General features: G+C 67.2%; 5 protein-coding genes across 5 annotated transcripts in view; 3 read left to right on the top strand and 2 right to left on the bottom strand.

The window, feature by feature from the left end:
• The window catches only part of PFL1_04666 (uncharacterized protein), a gene marked incomplete at both ends in the record, with an annotated part of 4424 nt that extends 1979 nt beyond the window's left edge, over positions 1-2445 (top strand). Inside the window, 2 exons of the mRNA XM_007882192.1 lie at positions 60-2258; positions 2374-2445. Of these exons, the coding sequence (XP_007880383.1) occupies positions 60-2258; positions 2374-2445 (2271 nt within the window). The remainder of the gene's footprint in view (positions 1-59; positions 2259-2373) is intronic.
• A 382-nt stretch (positions 2446-2827) lies between these two features.
• Positions 2828-4540, bottom strand: PFL1_04665 (uncharacterized protein; the record flags this gene model as incomplete). The annotated part of the gene is made up of 1 exon (XM_007882191.1): positions 2828-4540. The coding sequence occupies one exon, from the start codon at positions 4538-4540 to the stop codon at positions 2828-2830; it is 1713 nt and encodes a 570-aa protein (XP_007880382.1).
• A 721-nt stretch (positions 4541-5261) lies between these two features.
• On the top strand, positions 5262-7981 carry PFL1_04664 (uncharacterized protein; the record flags this gene model as incomplete). The annotated part of the gene is made up of 2 exons (XM_007882190.1): positions 5262-6011; positions 6113-7981. 2 exons carry the CDS (start codon positions 5262-5264, stop codon positions 7979-7981), a joined length of 2619 nt encoding a protein of 872 aa, XP_007880381.1.
• A 1084-nt stretch (positions 7982-9065) lies between these two features.
• Positions 9066-13370, top strand: PFL1_04663 (uncharacterized protein; the record flags this gene model as incomplete). Its single annotated transcript, XM_007882189.1, has 1 exon — positions 9066-13370. The coding sequence occupies one exon, from the start codon at positions 9066-9068 to the stop codon at positions 13368-13370; it is 4305 nt and encodes a 1434-aa protein (XP_007880380.1).
• Positions 13371-13988: 618 nt separating this feature from the next.
• Positions 13989-15632, bottom strand: PFL1_04662 (uncharacterized protein; the record flags this gene model as incomplete). Its single annotated transcript, XM_007882188.1, has 1 exon — positions 13989-15632. One exon carries the CDS (start codon positions 15630-15632, stop codon positions 13989-13991), a length of 1644 nt encoding a protein of 547 aa, XP_007880379.1.
• Between the last annotated feature and the right edge of the window lie 647 nt (positions 15633-16279).

Genomic DNA, 16279 nt, shown 5'->3' with positions numbered 1-16279 from the left:
CGCGCGGCGCCTTCCACCCGGTCTACGACAACCGGCCGGAGTTCGACCCCATCGACCAGGGCATTGTCAGCGCCGAGCAGGCCGAGCGCCTCATCCAGCGCTTCTACTCCGACTTTTCGACATTCATGCACATCTTTGACCCGCACCTCTCGACGATCGCGTACGTCCGCAAGCACTCGGCCTTTTTGCTGACGGTGCTCTGCGCCACGGCGGCCGAGTACAGCCTGCCAAGCAACGGCAGCGGCAGCGGCAGCGATGGCGACGCAGCAGCAGCAGGAGCCGGGGCGGGCGGTGGAGGTGCAGAGGACGAGGCGACGCCGGAGCTGGCCAAGGCGCTGCGGCGTCACGTCGACGACATGATGCCCGCCATCATGTGCGGCGACTACAAGACGGTCGAGATGGCGCAGGGCTTCCTGGTGCTGGCCGCCTACCAGCCCATGTCGGACAGCGCCATGTCTGACCAGACGTGGGCGTACCTGGGCAACGCGATCCGCATCGCCACCGAGCTCGGGTGCAACCTGTGCTGCTACTCGCTCTCGACGCCCAAGGCGCACCAGCAGGAGCACTACCAGCGCCAGCTGCGCAACACGGAGCGGCTGTGGCTCAACCTGTGGATCTTTGAAAAGACGCTCTCGTCGCAGACTGGCCAGCGCTTCCACCTCAGCGAGGATGGCGTCATCGCCATGTGCTCGAGCTGGCACCGGCAGGCGTACGCGCTGCCCCAGGACGAGGCGCTCGTCGCCTTTGTCGAGCTGCGGCGCATCATGTCGACCCAGTCGGACCACTTCAACACCCACATTCTCCGCAGCCTCACCGCCCGCCTCGGACCCATGCGATCCGACGCAGAGGCGGGTGCAGGCGCAGGCAGCGCCGGCAGCAGCAGCGGCGGGGAAGCAGGTGGCGGCAGACCGTCGCACAAGGACAGCGCGCCGGCGTTTGCGGAGCTCAGCAGCGAGGAGACGCAGCATCTCGGCCTGCAGCTCGAGTTTTTCCGCAACTCGGTACAGATGGACCTGAGGCGGTGGGAGGAGCGCTGGCTCAGCGGGATCGCCTCGACCTCGAACGTCGCCGCGCCGAGCAGTGGCAATGGCAGTGGCGTCGGTGGCGGCAGCGAGCAGGCAGCGGAAGGGGATGCAGAAGCGCAGAAGCCCACGCCGCTCCAGATCATCGGCGCCCTCTACCTCGACTACGCGGCGCTCGTCACCTACTCGCTGCCGCTGCCCATCCGCTACACGGTCGACGTCTCGGGCGAGATGGAACACCTCTACCGGCACTGCTACATCGCCGCCACAGGCTACATGAGCGTGTTTGCGGACCGCTGCCAGCGCGGGCTTATGCGCCACATCACCAACTCGTCGGTCGTGTCGGCCGTCTACTCGGCCGTCCTTGCGCTCGACCTCTGCCGACGCGCCTCGCAGCTGCCCTTTATCCGGCCCCGCTCCGTCTACGCCCAGGCGCGCAAGGTGTCGGCGCTGCTGCAGGAGATCGGACAGGCGTCGCCCAACCGCAACGCCACGCTGCGATCGCGGACGGTGGCGTCCAAGTACTCGGAGTTCCTCGGCGGCGTCCTGGACCGCATGGGCCACGCCGAGGGCAGGCGGCTCGGCGACCGATACGGCTCGTCGGTGCCGCGCGGCGTGTCGTCATCGTCCTCCTCGGCCGCTGCCGCCGCCACCGCCGGTGCCGCCACCGCTTCTACCGGCGGTCATCCCGGGATTGGAGCGGATGCGGATCGGCACACGTCGGCCGCAGATGGGTTCGACCAGTTCCCGTCGCACGAGAGGACGGGCTTCACGCCGCTGCTGCAGGCCTCATCGGCCACATTCGACGCGCTGCAGGGCAGCGGTATGGTCCTTGACGACGACATGCTGCAGGCCTACCCTGGAGCCATCCCGACGAGCGCCTCGGCGGCGGCGGCGTCGCGGTCGTCGCGCCAGGCCGCCTACGCGCGCGCCACGACGGCCTCGCAGCGGCACAGCAACAACATGCACTTCCACCCGGGCCTGTTTGGACCGTCGACGTCGTCGTCGGCCTCGTCGTCGTCGCAGCAGGCCGGCCTGCCCATCGGCCAGTCGGCGTTTGATGCCGTGGGCCCGCCGCCGCCGTTTGGAGCGCCGCCGATGCAGGCGGCTACGACGGCGCCAGGCTCGTCGGCGCAGGGCAACGCGGCCACCACGCCCGGCTCGTCGACGACGGGCTCGATTGGCCACACGGCGCAGGAGTCCAACGCGCTCGACAAGCACTGGTCCTGGATGATGGTGAGTCGATCGGCATCGGTGTTCCGGTCAGGTATCGCACGGCCAAGTGGACGCAAGCCTGACCGCTTTTCACCCCTTATCTGCATGCGCCACACACGCGGACGCACCCACGCAGTCCGACCTCGACTTTTTCCAGCTCGACGGCGGCGATCCGATCATGGACCAGATGGGTCGGCTGTTTGCATAGACTCGGGAAGTGTTGGCTCGGCTCGGCTCCTAGGCCTGGCCTGGTCCGCGGCGATGGATCAATAGCAGAGGCGAGGAGGACATTGGGTTGCATTGCGAATCCTAGACGACCTCGAGGCACAGCCGAGGGGGTTGTCGGGCGAAGCGTGCCAGCCAGCCTCTACCCGACCTCGCGCGGACACAGCCACACGCCCGCTTTGGGCGGGGCGTTGCATGCCCTGTCTCGCCACGCTATGCCACCGCACCCTGCAACCATGCTCTGGGACGGCCCTCTATCGCCTGGCTCTCAGCTTCTTCTTCCTCTCTTCCCGCCCTGACCTGCAGGCAAATACACTGTGCGTCGCAAGGGACACGAGGTGGTGGTAGGGAGGGGGGAAAGAAGCTCACTTGATGCGCACATCGATCCTCCGCCCCACGATGGCAAGGACAAAGAGACCCGCAACGGCCGTGGCGACCGCGACGACCTTGTTGAGGTGATCGAGGGCCGAAAGGCGGTAGCGGATGTAGACGAGCTGTCCTATCCTCTCGCTGTTGTTGGTGCGGCGCAGCACAATCGTCTTGCGGCCGCGCGTATCGAGGTAGGTCTTGGTCACCTCCTCGGTGCTGCTCTCGACGTCAAAGGGCAGAGCCAGGTCGAGCGGCTCCGCACCCTCGGGCAGCACGATGCGCACCGTCGCTTCGTCGATGGCCATGTCGGTGATGGGCGTAAGGAAGGGGATGGCCGCAGAGTACACGGTACCGCCCACCCCGGCCGCCGCCGCCGACGAGGACGATTCGTCTCCGGCCACCGTCTTGAGCCAGCCGCCCTGGGAGAGGGGCAGGTTGAAGCCGACGACGAAGCTGTAGTTCCAGCCGCCGAGGAGCGGGAAGCGGGGCTGCAGCTCGAGCAGGCTGGCCTTGGTGGGCGGCAGAAGGTTGAGGGGCGTCGTGGGCGGCGAGGGCGTGGCGGGCAGCGGGCGGAAGTGGCTGGTCGAGACGTTGCCGATCTGGTCAACAAAATAGGCGTCGCGCGCGCCCGGGGGCAGGTGCATGGCGAGGGTGGTGAGGGCGTGGCTGCTGCCCTGCTTGTAGAAGCTCGACATCTGGTGGTCGATGCGCGAAAAGTGGCCCTTGAGCTGCGGACCGTCGTTGCGCAGCCAGATGCGGTCCTCGACGGCCAGGTTGTCGCCCCAGTGCGAGATCTCCACGGTGCGCTCGAGCGAGACGAGCGAGACGACGGGCTGGTCGTGCTGGTAGTGCACCTTGCCCTGCCGAACGGACGCAGCGGCCACGGCGGTGGTGGGCGAAAAGGCGGGCACGGACGAGTAAGGGCCAAAGGTGATGGTGGATCCGACCTTTGTCGCGGGCTCGGTGGGCTCGTACGAGACGATGCGCGGGTGCGACGACTTGACCTTGACCCTGCCGGCGACGGTCGGGTAGGGCGAGCGGACGTCGACGTCGCCGGTCCAGACGAGGAACTGGGACTCGGTCTGCTTGATGCTGGCGGGCAGCGGCTTGGTGATGTGGTTGAGCGACGCCTCGAGCGAGAGCATCAGCCCGGCGTCCTTTCCAGCGGCGGCGTCGTCGTTGTCGCCTCCCGCCTGGGCGAAGGCGGCGACGGGGACGGGAACGGAAAAGAGGTAGGTGTCGGCATCGTCTGCGAGCGGGCCGAGTGGGTTAAAGTCGAGGACGGGTCGCTGTCCCTTTGGGATGCCGCCGTACTTTGCGAGCAGGCTGGATGCGGCGGGGCGAACCGAGGCCCTGGCCCACGAGAGGGCGCGCGCCTCGTCGGCGGGCAGGGTGAAGAAGTAGAGCTGCACGGCCTCTGCGCCGTCGACGTCGTCGTGGGCCAGGTTGGACTGGAGGGTGACCGAGGTGAGGAGGTGGGATACGGAGCCGCCGAGGTCGAGCTGCTTGACGTAGTTGAGGTTGGTCCAGTCCGCAGACGAGGGGAGCATCGCCCGGAGCGTTGCGTCGCCGCTACCGCCCTTGGCCGCCGCCGCCGTCGCCGCCGTCGCCGAGGCTGCTGCTACTGCGGTCGAGATGCCGACGGCGAGCAGCGCAGACGATGCGGCGAGCAGGAGCGATGGTAGTGACCGCGCTGTTGGTATCTTCATCGTGCTGGCGTCGATGTGGGGTGTGCCGGGTGCGGGGGGTCAAGGATGGACGGATGTTGGTGGCGGCGAGGGTGCTGGTAGCCTGGGGCTGGCTGCGAAGAACCTGTCCTGTCCTGACGGCCTGGGGCCCGCGCCGCTCGACGGTTGGCGGGATGGCCTTCTTTGCTTGCCTTGGCTGTGGCCAGTGCGCAGAGTGGCCAAGCTGGCTGCGTCTGCCTCGCTGGCTGCAGCCCCGTCCAGCCTGGCCATGTCTTCTTGCTGGCGGGTTGGCTGGCCTGGCTGGCTGGCTGGCTCGATCAGGGCCCGGCGGGAGGGGAGGAGAACTTGTCTCTCGCCCGAGTCAGAAGTGAGCTCATCAACGCGAGCCGCCTTCCCAAGCGAAAGGAGTCGCGTCGCGAAGGGGTGTGCGTGTTGGCCTGCCTGCCTGGCAGCCTCGCCTCGGACTGACCTGCTCATTTTGCATCTGGAGCGCGTCGAGGCCCAACACCTCATCCTCTCGGCGCCATTGACCGCCACCACGACCGCCATCAACACTACCATCGCATCTGCTTCGCCCGGGCCTACCTCGCCGCTGCAATCGCATCGCTTCCACTCAACGTCGACGAGGGTGCAGGTCCCGCCCTGACGCTACACCCACCTAGACAGGCCTCACCCCGTTCCACCCCTCCACCTCACCCCTCTATCCACCGCAGGCCAAACACCCACTCTCCTCGCCCATGCCATGGTCATCGTCTCTTCGCCCAGCAGCAGCACTGGCGGTGCCCCGCACGCCGGTCCGTCGTCGCGGCGCCAGGACTATACCCACGCCTACCAGCGCATACGCACCTCGTCGCGCACCTCGGCCTCATCCTCGTCCTCGTCGGTCCTCGTCCTCGTATCGCCCGACGTCGACGCAATCTGCGCCACCCGCATCCTCACCGCGCTCCTCACAGAGGACGACATCCCGCACCGCATCATCCCCGTAGAGGGTTACCGCGGCCTCCTCCGCGTCCTCCGCGAAGACGTCGAGGCCAACCCCGACCTCCGCTCCATCGTCATGGTCAACCTCGGCTCCGTCCTCTCCCTCCCCACCACCGTCCCCCTGCCCCCCGCCTGCACCTTGCACGTCATCGACAGCCACAGACCCTGGAACCTCGAAAACCTCTTTGCAACCACCGAGATCAACGAGCGCGTCTGGATCTGGGACGACGGTGACATCGAGATGAAGCTCCAGCGCCCCGGCGGAGAGCGCGAGGCGTTCGAAAGGCTCGAATTCGACGTCGATGCCAGCGATAGCGAGAGCAGCGACGGAGAGGGCAGCGATACCGGCAGCAGCGACGACGACGACGATGAGGAGGAGGACGATGACGACGAGGCCGAAGATCGGAGCGAGGCCGGTGATGCAGGGCAACGGCGCAACAAGAAGCGGAGAAAGAGGTCGCCGGCGGTCTCTGGCAGCGAGGGCGAGGAGGACGCATCGGACGACGGCGACGTGAGTACCCGCTCTGCCGCCCTGATCGCTGACCTCTGCAGATCTTCGATTTGACTGGCGCTGATTTCAAGCCATCCCCTCCGCTCTTCCTCGTTCCGCAGCGCTCAATTGCCGCCCGGAAACGGCGCCGCAAGCGCGACCGGCAACAGCCTGACCGCCCTGCTCGCCTGACGGCCATCGAGCGGCAGCGGCTGCGCAACGTCCTCTCGCGCTACTACAACCGCGGCACAAACGTCGGCATGTCGGTCGCTGGCATGATGTACCTGCTCGCCGACAAGCTCGGCCGCGGCGGGCGCGACGGCCTCTGGCTCGCCATCCTCGGCCTCACGTCCCAGTATCTCGCCGCCACCATCTCGACCGACACCTACGACGCATTCGCATCGGCCTACGCGTCCGAGGTCCACGCCATCGAGCCGACGTCGACGTCAAGCTCTGGCGGCGCCGGTGCCGTCGACCCATGGTCGGCCGACTCGCCGGCCACCGCCGGCGGCGCGAAGGGCAAGGGCGGTCGTAGCAGCAGCGGCGGTGGTGGTGGGGCGGACGGCAGCAACATGACGACCGCTGCCGCCGCCTTGGTGGCGCGGGCGAGGCCCGGCGATCCCGACGCCGACGATGCTGCGATCCGCGTGCAGCCGTCGGAGCTACGCTTCGTCCTCTACCGCCACTGGTCGCTCGAGTCGTCGATGTACCACACGGCCTACGTGGCGTCCAAGCTGGGCATCTGGCAGGAGCGGGGCATGGGGCGGCTGCGCAGCCTGATGGCCAAGATGGGCTTCAGTCTGACCAACTGCCGCCAGCACTTCCCGCACATGGCCCTTGATCTGCGCAAGACGCTCGTGTCGCGCCTCGAGCAGATTGCGCCCGAGTACGGCCTGACCGAGCTCACCTACCGCGGCTTCACGCGCGGGTTCGGGTTCCGCAGCAGCCCGCTGAGCGCGGCCGACGTCGTCGAGGGTTTGAGCGCGCTCCTGGTGGCGGCTCATGGCATCAAGATCGAGGTCGAGGTGCCCGGCATGGGCTTTGCCGGCGGCGCGGGCGGGCCGCTGGGCAACTCGCTCGTGGGCAACGGTGTGGGACCCGGTGGAGCGGGGTCTGGATCGGGCGGCAGCGAGCTGTTCAACGCCAAGCGCCTCTGGTCGCTCTCGTCGGCCGCCGGCTCGTCTTCGTCTGGCAATGGCGCATCGGGCGCCAGCAACGGCAACGGCGATCCGACGCTGCCGCCCGACAGCCAGGTGGACCCGTCGACGGTCGAGACGAGCACGCTGTGGCGCAAGAACTTCTACGAGGCGTACCGCGCGCTGGACCGGGGCTCGACGTCGGTGTCGCTGCTGCGGTCGTCGCTGATGCTGTCGCAGTCGCTGCACCGCGCCATTGTGGGCCGGGGCACGGGTCTGATTGTCAACCAGTCGATCCGGACGCTCAAGAACTTCCGGATGGCCATCCTCAAGGACGGGCCGGACCTGGAGCTGTTTACGCACGTCGACGTGCTGGCCAAGCTGGCGCGGTGGCTGGTCGATGCGCTGCGGGACAAGGTGTGGGAGCAGGAGCGCAACCGGGCGCTGCAGAAGCGGGCGGCCAAGCGGGCGGCAGGCAGGAGGGCCAAGAAGCGGCGCCGCTCATCTGCCCTGACCGGGGGCGATGGCGACGGCGACGGGGGCGAGGACGAGGGCGAGCAGGACAGGCAGGACGGCGACGACGGCGACGACGACGTCGAGATCGAGTTTGAGACCAAGCCGCTACCCTTTCTGCTGGCCTCGCTGGACCCGGCGCGCGACATCTTCCTGGTGCTGGGCCAGGTGGGCGCGCCCATGTTCGGCGACACGGAACCCAACCGGTTCGGGCTGGCGTTCCAGCAGGCAGCATCCCAGAGCGGTGCGCGGGTGCGCTACGACCGGTTCGAGACGGCCGCCGTCGAGGTTCGGCGCGCCGACCTGGCCGCCTTTGTCGAGGCGGTCCACCTCAAGGCGTGAACGGGCGACGCCTGCCATACCAAGTCGTCGCCCCTGCCCCGTAGAGACTCGGCCGTAGCCTAGTAGAGCGCAACGACGATGGCATCGACCTCTTCCCTCACTGCGCCGCCTTGGCCTTGTAGCGTCGAGCGTTGCGTTGTGCGGAATCGACGGGCCTGCCTGGCAGGCGAAGAGCGACGCGTGTCAGCCAGCGCTGTCAGGCCTGGCCTGGCCTAGCAGCCAGCCAGAAAGCCGGCGACGTCAAGGCCCTGGCCAAGCCAAGGCCTGCCAGCCAGGGTCGCCCTGCCTCGATCTTCTTTTTTCCGCAGCGCTGCCTGCCTGTCTCGATCTTAGGCTGCCTGCCTGTCTGCCCCTCTGCTGGCAGGGCCCCTGGCCTCGCCTGCCTGCAGCCTGAGCTGTCTGCCTGCTGTCGCTCAGCTTCGCGCATTTCGGCTTTTTCACAATTTCCCCGTCTCTTCCTCGCCAGCATCTCGAGCTACCACCACCACCACCACCGCTGTCACCCCCCTCCCTGCCCTTCCACCGTCCCTCTCACTTTGACGACTGTCGTGCATCCTTTTGCTCCGCTAGTGCCTCGGTCCGGATCGCCTGCACTTACCCTACTCGCACAGCACCGCACCGCATTCAATCGCACGGTACGGCACAGCTACGCGCACGCCCGCCCTTGTCTTCTCTAGACTACGACGCCGCTGCCGCCCGCCGCTAATACGACCGACGCTGCTCCACGCTCTGCTTCGCTCTGTCTGAAACCGGCTGCTTGGCACACGACTTGCTCCCCTCTCGACGCCGATCGACGCTCCGTTGCAACCCTCCGCCCGCCTTGGTCGATCGTCTCCAAAAACAGCAAAGCCGCTGCTACACCCCCTACGACCCTTGACTTCGTCTCGGTCGCAGCGCCTATACGGTGCCGCATTCAGCCACCAGTATCCTGGGCCCCATAGCAGCCATCCGGCACCTCGCAGCACGCATCGCTGCGCTCCTAGTCACCAACAAAAGCCCGACTGTACCGCGGCACTTTTCGACCATCACGGTCCACCTCACCGGCAGGAACAAAAACCTCACGTCCGACCTCAGAAGCAGATTCATGTCCGATCAGGCACCCTCATGGCGCACCGGCGCAGCTGCCACCGGATCCGCATCCGGCGGCTCCTCGAGCTGGGGCCGGGGTAGCGGAGGAGGAGGCGCCAGCGGCGGCGGCGCATCGGCCCCTTCTTCGTCGTCGAAGCGCGGTGGCAGGGGCGGTCCCAGCAACGGCAAACGCTCCGGCGGCCGCAAAGCCGCCTCTTCGTCGACAGCGGCTGCGGCATCGTCGGTGGCGGCGTCCAAGTTCCTCCCCACCCAGCCCTTGCCCTACCAGACCGCCGCCCACATCCGAGAGTACTACATCGGCCTCGTCGAGAGCGGGCGCATAAAGCAGCAGTGGCTCGAGAACCCAAAGAGCCCCATCCAGAACTACGTCCTCCTCTCGACCGGGCAGGCTCCCGTCTACTCAAACGAAGAGGGCCGCGTCGAAGGGCGCCGCGACAAAAACATCCGGTCCACGCTCGTCCTCGACGCCGACCGCGGCTGGGCAGTCTACGGCGACGCAAAGACGGCCAAGGACGCGGAAAAGGCGGCCGCCCTCCACGCCGTCCTCTTCCTCCAGGAGCAGGGCGACCTCCTCAACAAGGCGCCCAAGCCCAGCGCAGCCGTCGCCGCCGCGCTCGCCGCCTCGGGCGCCGCCAGCGCCCAGGAGACGGTCAAGCTCTCGGACGGATCCAACCTTACGGCGGACCGGGCGCGCGAGTTCATGGACTTCTACTGCCGCAAGTTCAAGTTTGGCAAACCCGACATCTCGGTCCACCCGGCGACGCAGCAAAAGGGGCGCAAGTCGGTCAGCACGGGATGGCGCGCCACCATGACCGTCGGCGGCTCCGAGATTGGCGAGGCCAGCGGCCGCAACAAGAAGGCGGCCACCACCAACTGCTACCTCGACACGGTCCAGTACCTCGAGAGCACCGACCCGGAGCTGTGGAAGCACTTTGACGCGACCCACGTGCCCGGCGCGCCCATCGGTATGGCGCCGCACATCTACTTTACGATGAGCGACGAGCTCGACGACGACGTGCGCGGCATCTACGAAGAGGTGCGCCGCAGCAAGATCTTTGCCAAGCGGCCGCGCACCGCCGGCAGGCTGGCGGCGGGCGAGGGCGCCGACGACGAAGAGCAGCAGCGCCAGCAAGAGCTGCAGCAGCAGCAGGCGCGCAAGCGGGCGCGGCGCTACGACAACCAGCGGCGCGCCACTGACGACGTGATCCGCGCCAAGTCCGAGCAGCTCATGCAGCGGCTCGAGGTGTACCACTCCGACGATCGCCTCGCCGCGCTGCGCGACCAGCGCGCCTCGTTGCCCGTCACGCAAAAGCAGAGCGACGTACTGGTCAAGATCGAGCTCAACCAGGTCACGATCTGCATGGCCGCCACCGGCTCGGGCAAGACGACCCAGATCCCGCAGATCCTCTTTGACGACTACATCCTCCAGGGCCGCGGCGGCGAGTGCAACATCATCTGCACCCAGCCTCGTCGCATCGCTGCCATCAGTGTGGCCGAGCGCGTGGCCCGCGAGCGCGGCGAGAAGCTGGGCGAGAGCGTGGGCTACCAGGTCCGCTTCGAGGCCAAGCTGCCCCAGCCCAACGGCTCCGTCACCTTCTGCACCACCGGCGTCTTCCTGCGCCGCCTCCAGTCGGCGCTGGGCGACGCCGAGTCGAGCAACGGCTTCCTCGACTCGATCACCCACGTCGTTATCGACGAGGTGCACGAGCGCGACGTCGAGACCGACCTGCTGCTCGTCGTCATCAAGCGCCTGCTCGAGGAGCGGCGCCGCATGGGCAAGCGCGAGATCAAGGTGATCCTGATGAGCGCCACCATCGACCCGACGCTCTTCCAGCGCTACTTTACTGATTCGCTCGGCCGACCCGCGCCTGTCGTCGAGGTGCCCGGCCGCAGCTTCCCCGTCGAGAAGCACTACCTCGAGGAGACGGTGCACCAGCTGCAGGCCATGCAGCTCGGCCCCAGCGACGGCGGCTGGGTGTGGCGCGAGAAGAACGTGCGCGACTACCTCGAGCGCGAGATCAACCAGCGCGGAGGCATGATGGCCGCACGCGGCGGGCAGTCGCTTGAAGGCGGCGGCGAGATGGTGCTGTCCGACCAGGTCGATGACCTCGAGCTGCCGTACCCGCTCGTGGCGCTCATGATTGCCTACGTCCTGTCGACGTCCGAGGAGGGCCACGTGCTCGTCTTCTTGCCCGGCTGGGAGGAGATCAAGTCCGTCAACCAGATCCTCTCGGACCCGCGCCAGCGCCCGCTGATGGGCCTCAACTTCAATGACGGCAACCAGTTTGAGATCCACATCCTGCACTCGACGATCCCCGTCCAGGACCAGCAGGCCGTCTTCGAGCCGGTCCGCCACGCTGGCATTCGCCGCATCATTCTGGCAACCAACATCGCCGAGACGTCGATCACGATCCCGGACGTCGTCTACGTCGTCGACACGGGCCGCGTCAAGGAGAAGCGCTTCGACCCGGAGCGCCACCTGTCGAGCCTGGTGTCGGCTTGGGTGGGCACGTCGAATCTCAACCAGCGCGCCGGCCGTGCGGGACGCCATCGCCCCGGCGAGTACTACGGCGTGCTGAGCAAGGCGCGCTACGACCGGCTCAGCGTCAACCAGACGGTCGAGATGAAGCGCGTCGACCTCAGCAACGTCGTGATGCACATCAAGGCGCTCGACATCCCCGGCATGGAGGTCGAGGACGTGCTGGCCGCCGCCATCGAGCCGCCAGCGCCCGAGCGCGTGCGCGCCGCCATGGAGAAGCTCAAGATGGTGGGCGCCCTGGACCAGGACAAGCGCCTCACGTCGCTCGGCCGCGTGCTGCTCCAGCTGCCCGTCGACGCACCCATGGGCAAGATGTGCCTCTACGGCGCCTTTTTCCGCTGCCTCGACCCGGTCCTCTCGCTCGCCGCCATCCTGACCAACCGCGACCCGTTCATGGCGCCCGTCCACCTGAAGAAGGAGGCCGACGCCATCAAGGACCAGTGGTGCCCGCCCGACTTCCGCTCCGACGCGCTCGGCATCCTGCGCGCCTACACGCGCTGGTGGGACATGCAGGGGCGCGGCGAGTACGTGGCGGCCAATCGCTTCTGCAGCGACAACTTCCTCTCCAAAACGACGCTGCTCGGCATCCAGCAGGTCAAGGAGCACCTGTTCCAGAGCATGGAAAAGGCCGACATCATCCAGGTCATCCAGAGCCAGCAGCAGCAGCAGCGCGGCGGCGGCGGTGGCACCTACACGGCTCCCGGCCGTTACCGCGCGCGGCCGCGCGAGACGGATCCCGAGTTCAACACCAACTCGGACAGCGCGCCGCTGCTGGCCGCTTTGATTGCGGTGGCGACGGCGCCCAACTTTGCCATCCGTGCCAACGAAAAGACGTACCGCACGTCGCAGGACAAGACGTGCTTTATCCACCCGGCGAGCGTGTGCCACCTCAAGTACACCAAGCACAAGCACGACGACGCGTCGCACACGGGCGAGCGCGAGCTGATCGCGTTTAGCGAAAAGGTGCGCAACACGTCGATGCAGACGAGCGGCGGCGCCTCGAACGCCATGACGATGCTGCGCGGGTGCACGCGCCTCGACCCGCTCACCTACATGCTGTTTGGCGCGTACGACGTGCGCGTGACGAGCAGCGGCATCGAGTGCGACGACTGGCTGCCCATCACGGGCAACCTCGACGCGCTCGACGACCTGGAGCGCCTCAAGGCCATCATGGACGTCGTCATGCTGCGCGTCTTTGAGGGCATCGGCAAACGACCCACGGGCGGCAACCGCGGCGGCGCTGCCCAGCAGCAGCAGCGCCGAGGCGGCAACAACAGCAACAGCAACAACAACAACAACAACAACAACAAGCAGCTGGGAGCGCGCTCCGACTGGGACGACGTTGACCAGGCGCAGGACGAGGGCGGCGAGGACGACGACGACGACGAGTGGGGCGACCGCACCGACCTGAGCCTGAGCGCGCAGGAGATTGGGGAGTTCGAGCGCATGACGATGGGCATCGTCCACGTCCTCGACGGCTACTCGCACGAGCGGCTCGCCTCGCACTCGATTGGCAGCAGCCGCGCCTCGACGCGCCCGGGCACGCCGTCGACGTTGGCATCCGGTGGCGGTGGCGGTGGTGGAGCGTACTACGAAGGCGGGAGTGGGGTACCGTCGAATGGCGGTAGCCGGTGGAACAGCCGTCCGCAGACTCCGTCGAGCTACGGCGGCGGCGGCGGTGGCGGCAGTGCGGCAGCTGGTGCACCTCCCTTCGCGACGGGCGCCAATAGCGCTGGGCCGGCGCAGGGGTGGAGGCGATGAGCGGCGGTGGTGGGCGCAGGGCAGAGAGAGTCGTAGGGAGGGAGAGCGGGTGCGGGGGCGGGGGCGGGGGCGGTTTGTCGACGTCGCCGGACAGGGACAGCTCAGCTGCGCTCAGCCAGGAGGGAGAGCCAATCAGTCTACGCCCCGTCGATACCGCACACTGCCATGCTATGCCATTCCGTACCGTACCAGGCAGCCCATTGAGCCAATCCAACCGATCTAGCAGCTGCCTGCTCTCGATGACCTGGTGCACAATCGACTACCCCGCCCATCGACACTCGAGGTCTCGACGAGCAGGCAGGCAGGCAGGCAGGCAGGCAGGCAAAGAGGTAAGCGGATCGAGGCATTGAGATTGAAGGGATATGAAATGTCCGAGAAACGAGGGAATGACAAACAAACGAGCGAACGATGGATGGACGACGGAAAACGTCCAACGTCGACGACGGGAAACGAACTACGTCGATGACGGGAAATGAACGACGACGACGACGGGAAACGAACGACGAAGACGACGGGAAACGAACGACGACGACCGACCGACCGACCGACCAACCGACCAACCGACTATCTACAACCTCTGCCCTCCCGCTCTCTCTCTCTCTGCACATTCTCGCCCGTCTACAGGTTGACACTGGCCAAGCCAATGCGTGGCTGGGCAGCCTCGCGGTCGAGGACGGTATAGACGTTTTTGAGAAACGCAAGGCCGAGTACGATTCGGTCGGCGACGGAGTCAGCGACGAGGATGCCGCCGATGCATCGATCCGAACCGCGCGATACACGACCCAGGTTGAGATCGACATCGTCAATCGACCACCGTCGTCCATCCCCCGTTTCAATGTAGGCCCCTATCGAGGTGGCGCACGGGTAGGTGTAGTACTGCGTGTCCCGGTGCAGCGTCGCGCCCGGGATCCGCGACCAGAATGCCGATGCCATCCCGCGCGAGAGGGCGATGAGCGACGTCCCCGTATCCACGATGGCTGAGATTGTCGCTTCGTCCTTGCCCCCCTCTCCTCCTCCCCCTCCTCCTCCGGCGCCATCGCGCTTGCCCTCGCCCTTGCCGTCGCTGTCGCCGGGCTGGACAAGTGGACCATCGCCGACGCCCAACCCGCGGATGGCAAACTGCCAGTACCCGCGTCGGTCCACGGGGAACCAGTGGATGTCGCCGCGGATCTTGGCCGGATTGGTGCCGCCGACGACCATCTCGGACTTGGCCTCGGTGCCGTCGCGCCGGCGTCCAAAGGCGAAAGCGATCTGCGACGCCGCCACCTGGTGCTGGCGGGTCAGGCTGTCAAAGACGGGCACCGTGCCCTCTGCCGAAATCTTGCGGAAGCCGAGCCCGAGGATGCCGTCCGACGCGTCCTTTGCCCAGTCGGAAGAGAGGGTCGTCGTCATCCCCAACGTCGTGTTCACCGTCGGCGGCGTCGCCCCACCCGGACCTCCTCCTCCTCCACCACCACCACCACCACCACCGCCGCCGCCAGACGACGACGACGACGAGGGGAAGGCGACGACGTCGCGGAAGAGCGAGCCGGACACCTTGCCGATGCCGTAGGAGAGGGAAAAGTCGCGTTGGAGCGAAGAGTAGGACGAGGAGCGCGTCGGGTCGAAGCGGGTGCGCTTTACGCCGGCGCAGCTGGGCGCCGAGCACGACGCGGCGGCGAGCCAGGTGTCCGAGGAGCCCGAGTCGGGCACCATGCGGAAGTCGACGCCGGGGGTGCCGATGCGGACGGTGGCGAGGTACTCTTGGTCCATGCCGTCCTGGTAGACGTTTTGCAGCGAGAGCGCCGACGTGGTGCCCTTGGACGGCGGCGGCGATGACGGGTCGGTGATGGCCATGCGGTTCTTGGTGGGTGGTGATGGTGGTGCGGCAGGGTGGTCGTCGTGGTGCTGCTGCTGCTGTTGGTGGTGCTGATGGTGATGGGCGGGAGCGTGGCTGGCCTTGTTGGTTCTGGCGTGGCGCTGTGGCGGGCCGCGTTGGACAAGCTGGCCCTGCTGGCTAGGCTGTAGGTGCTGGTTGGGGGCATCGGAGTAGCGGGTCGAGAGGTGGAGCGCCTTTCTGTGGAGCTGGTTCCAGTCTACGGCTGCATCGTGGTTGTGGGCGTCGTTGGATGGTGCGACGTGGCGTGGGACGAGGGGGATGTGTAGCGGTACCGCGTCGGTGTCGGCATGGTGCTCAGGTGGTGCTGCTGGTGGTGGTGGTGGTGATGCGGCGACGATGAGGGAGAGACAGAGGAGAGGTGCGAGTGCGGTGCGGATTTGCATGCTCGGCGGGGCGGGGCGGGGCGATGGGATGCGGGACAAAGGATGGTGTGGCGGCTAGGGAAGGTACCAAGGAGTGAGTGTGGTGAGCGAGAGGCGATGGGCAAACGAGCCAAGTGGGGCGGATCGGGGATGGGGAGGGGCAGGGGCAGGGACAGGGGCGTGAGGAGGAGCGCGGGCGAATGGATGGAGGAAGGATGGGACGAGAGAAGAAGACGAGGAGGGGACGAGCAGAGGAGAGGGCAGCGCAGCGCTTTCGACGTCCGGGTCGGGCGCTCTTAGTTAGTCTGGCCTCGGGCATGCCGACATCAACTACGCCCCACCCACCTCTGGCCCCGTCTAGTGGCCGTCTGTGGCGCGGCGCAACACCGACGTCGTCTGGTCGCTCGTCGGTTGTCGTTTGCCGTCCCTCGCCTTGCTTGTCGTCGGTTGAGCCGTGGCGATGCTCGATGGTCTCGACGATAAAGGGCCGGCAATCCTGGAGCCCCTGGTGCTCTGGCCACCTTGCATGCCCATCCCCCGCACACCCGCACGCCGACCCCTCGCTCGGCCAAAGCAGCCTAATGTAGCTTGCCGCCGCTGCTTCCATCTGGCTGGACCCTGCCTGACGGTCGCCCTCCTTTTTCCTCGCCTCGCCTCGACCCGCCGGC

This window comes from Pseudozyma flocculosa, assembly GCF_000417875.1.
Source record: "Pseudozyma flocculosa PF-1 unplaced genomic scaffold scaffold00015, whole genome shotgun sequence".
NCBI lineage: Eukaryota > Fungi > Basidiomycota > Ustilaginomycetes > Ustilaginales > Ustilaginaceae > Pseudozyma > Pseudozyma flocculosa.
Note: the sequence above shows the minus strand (reverse complement) of the source record. Positions and strands in the feature narration are given on the sequence as shown.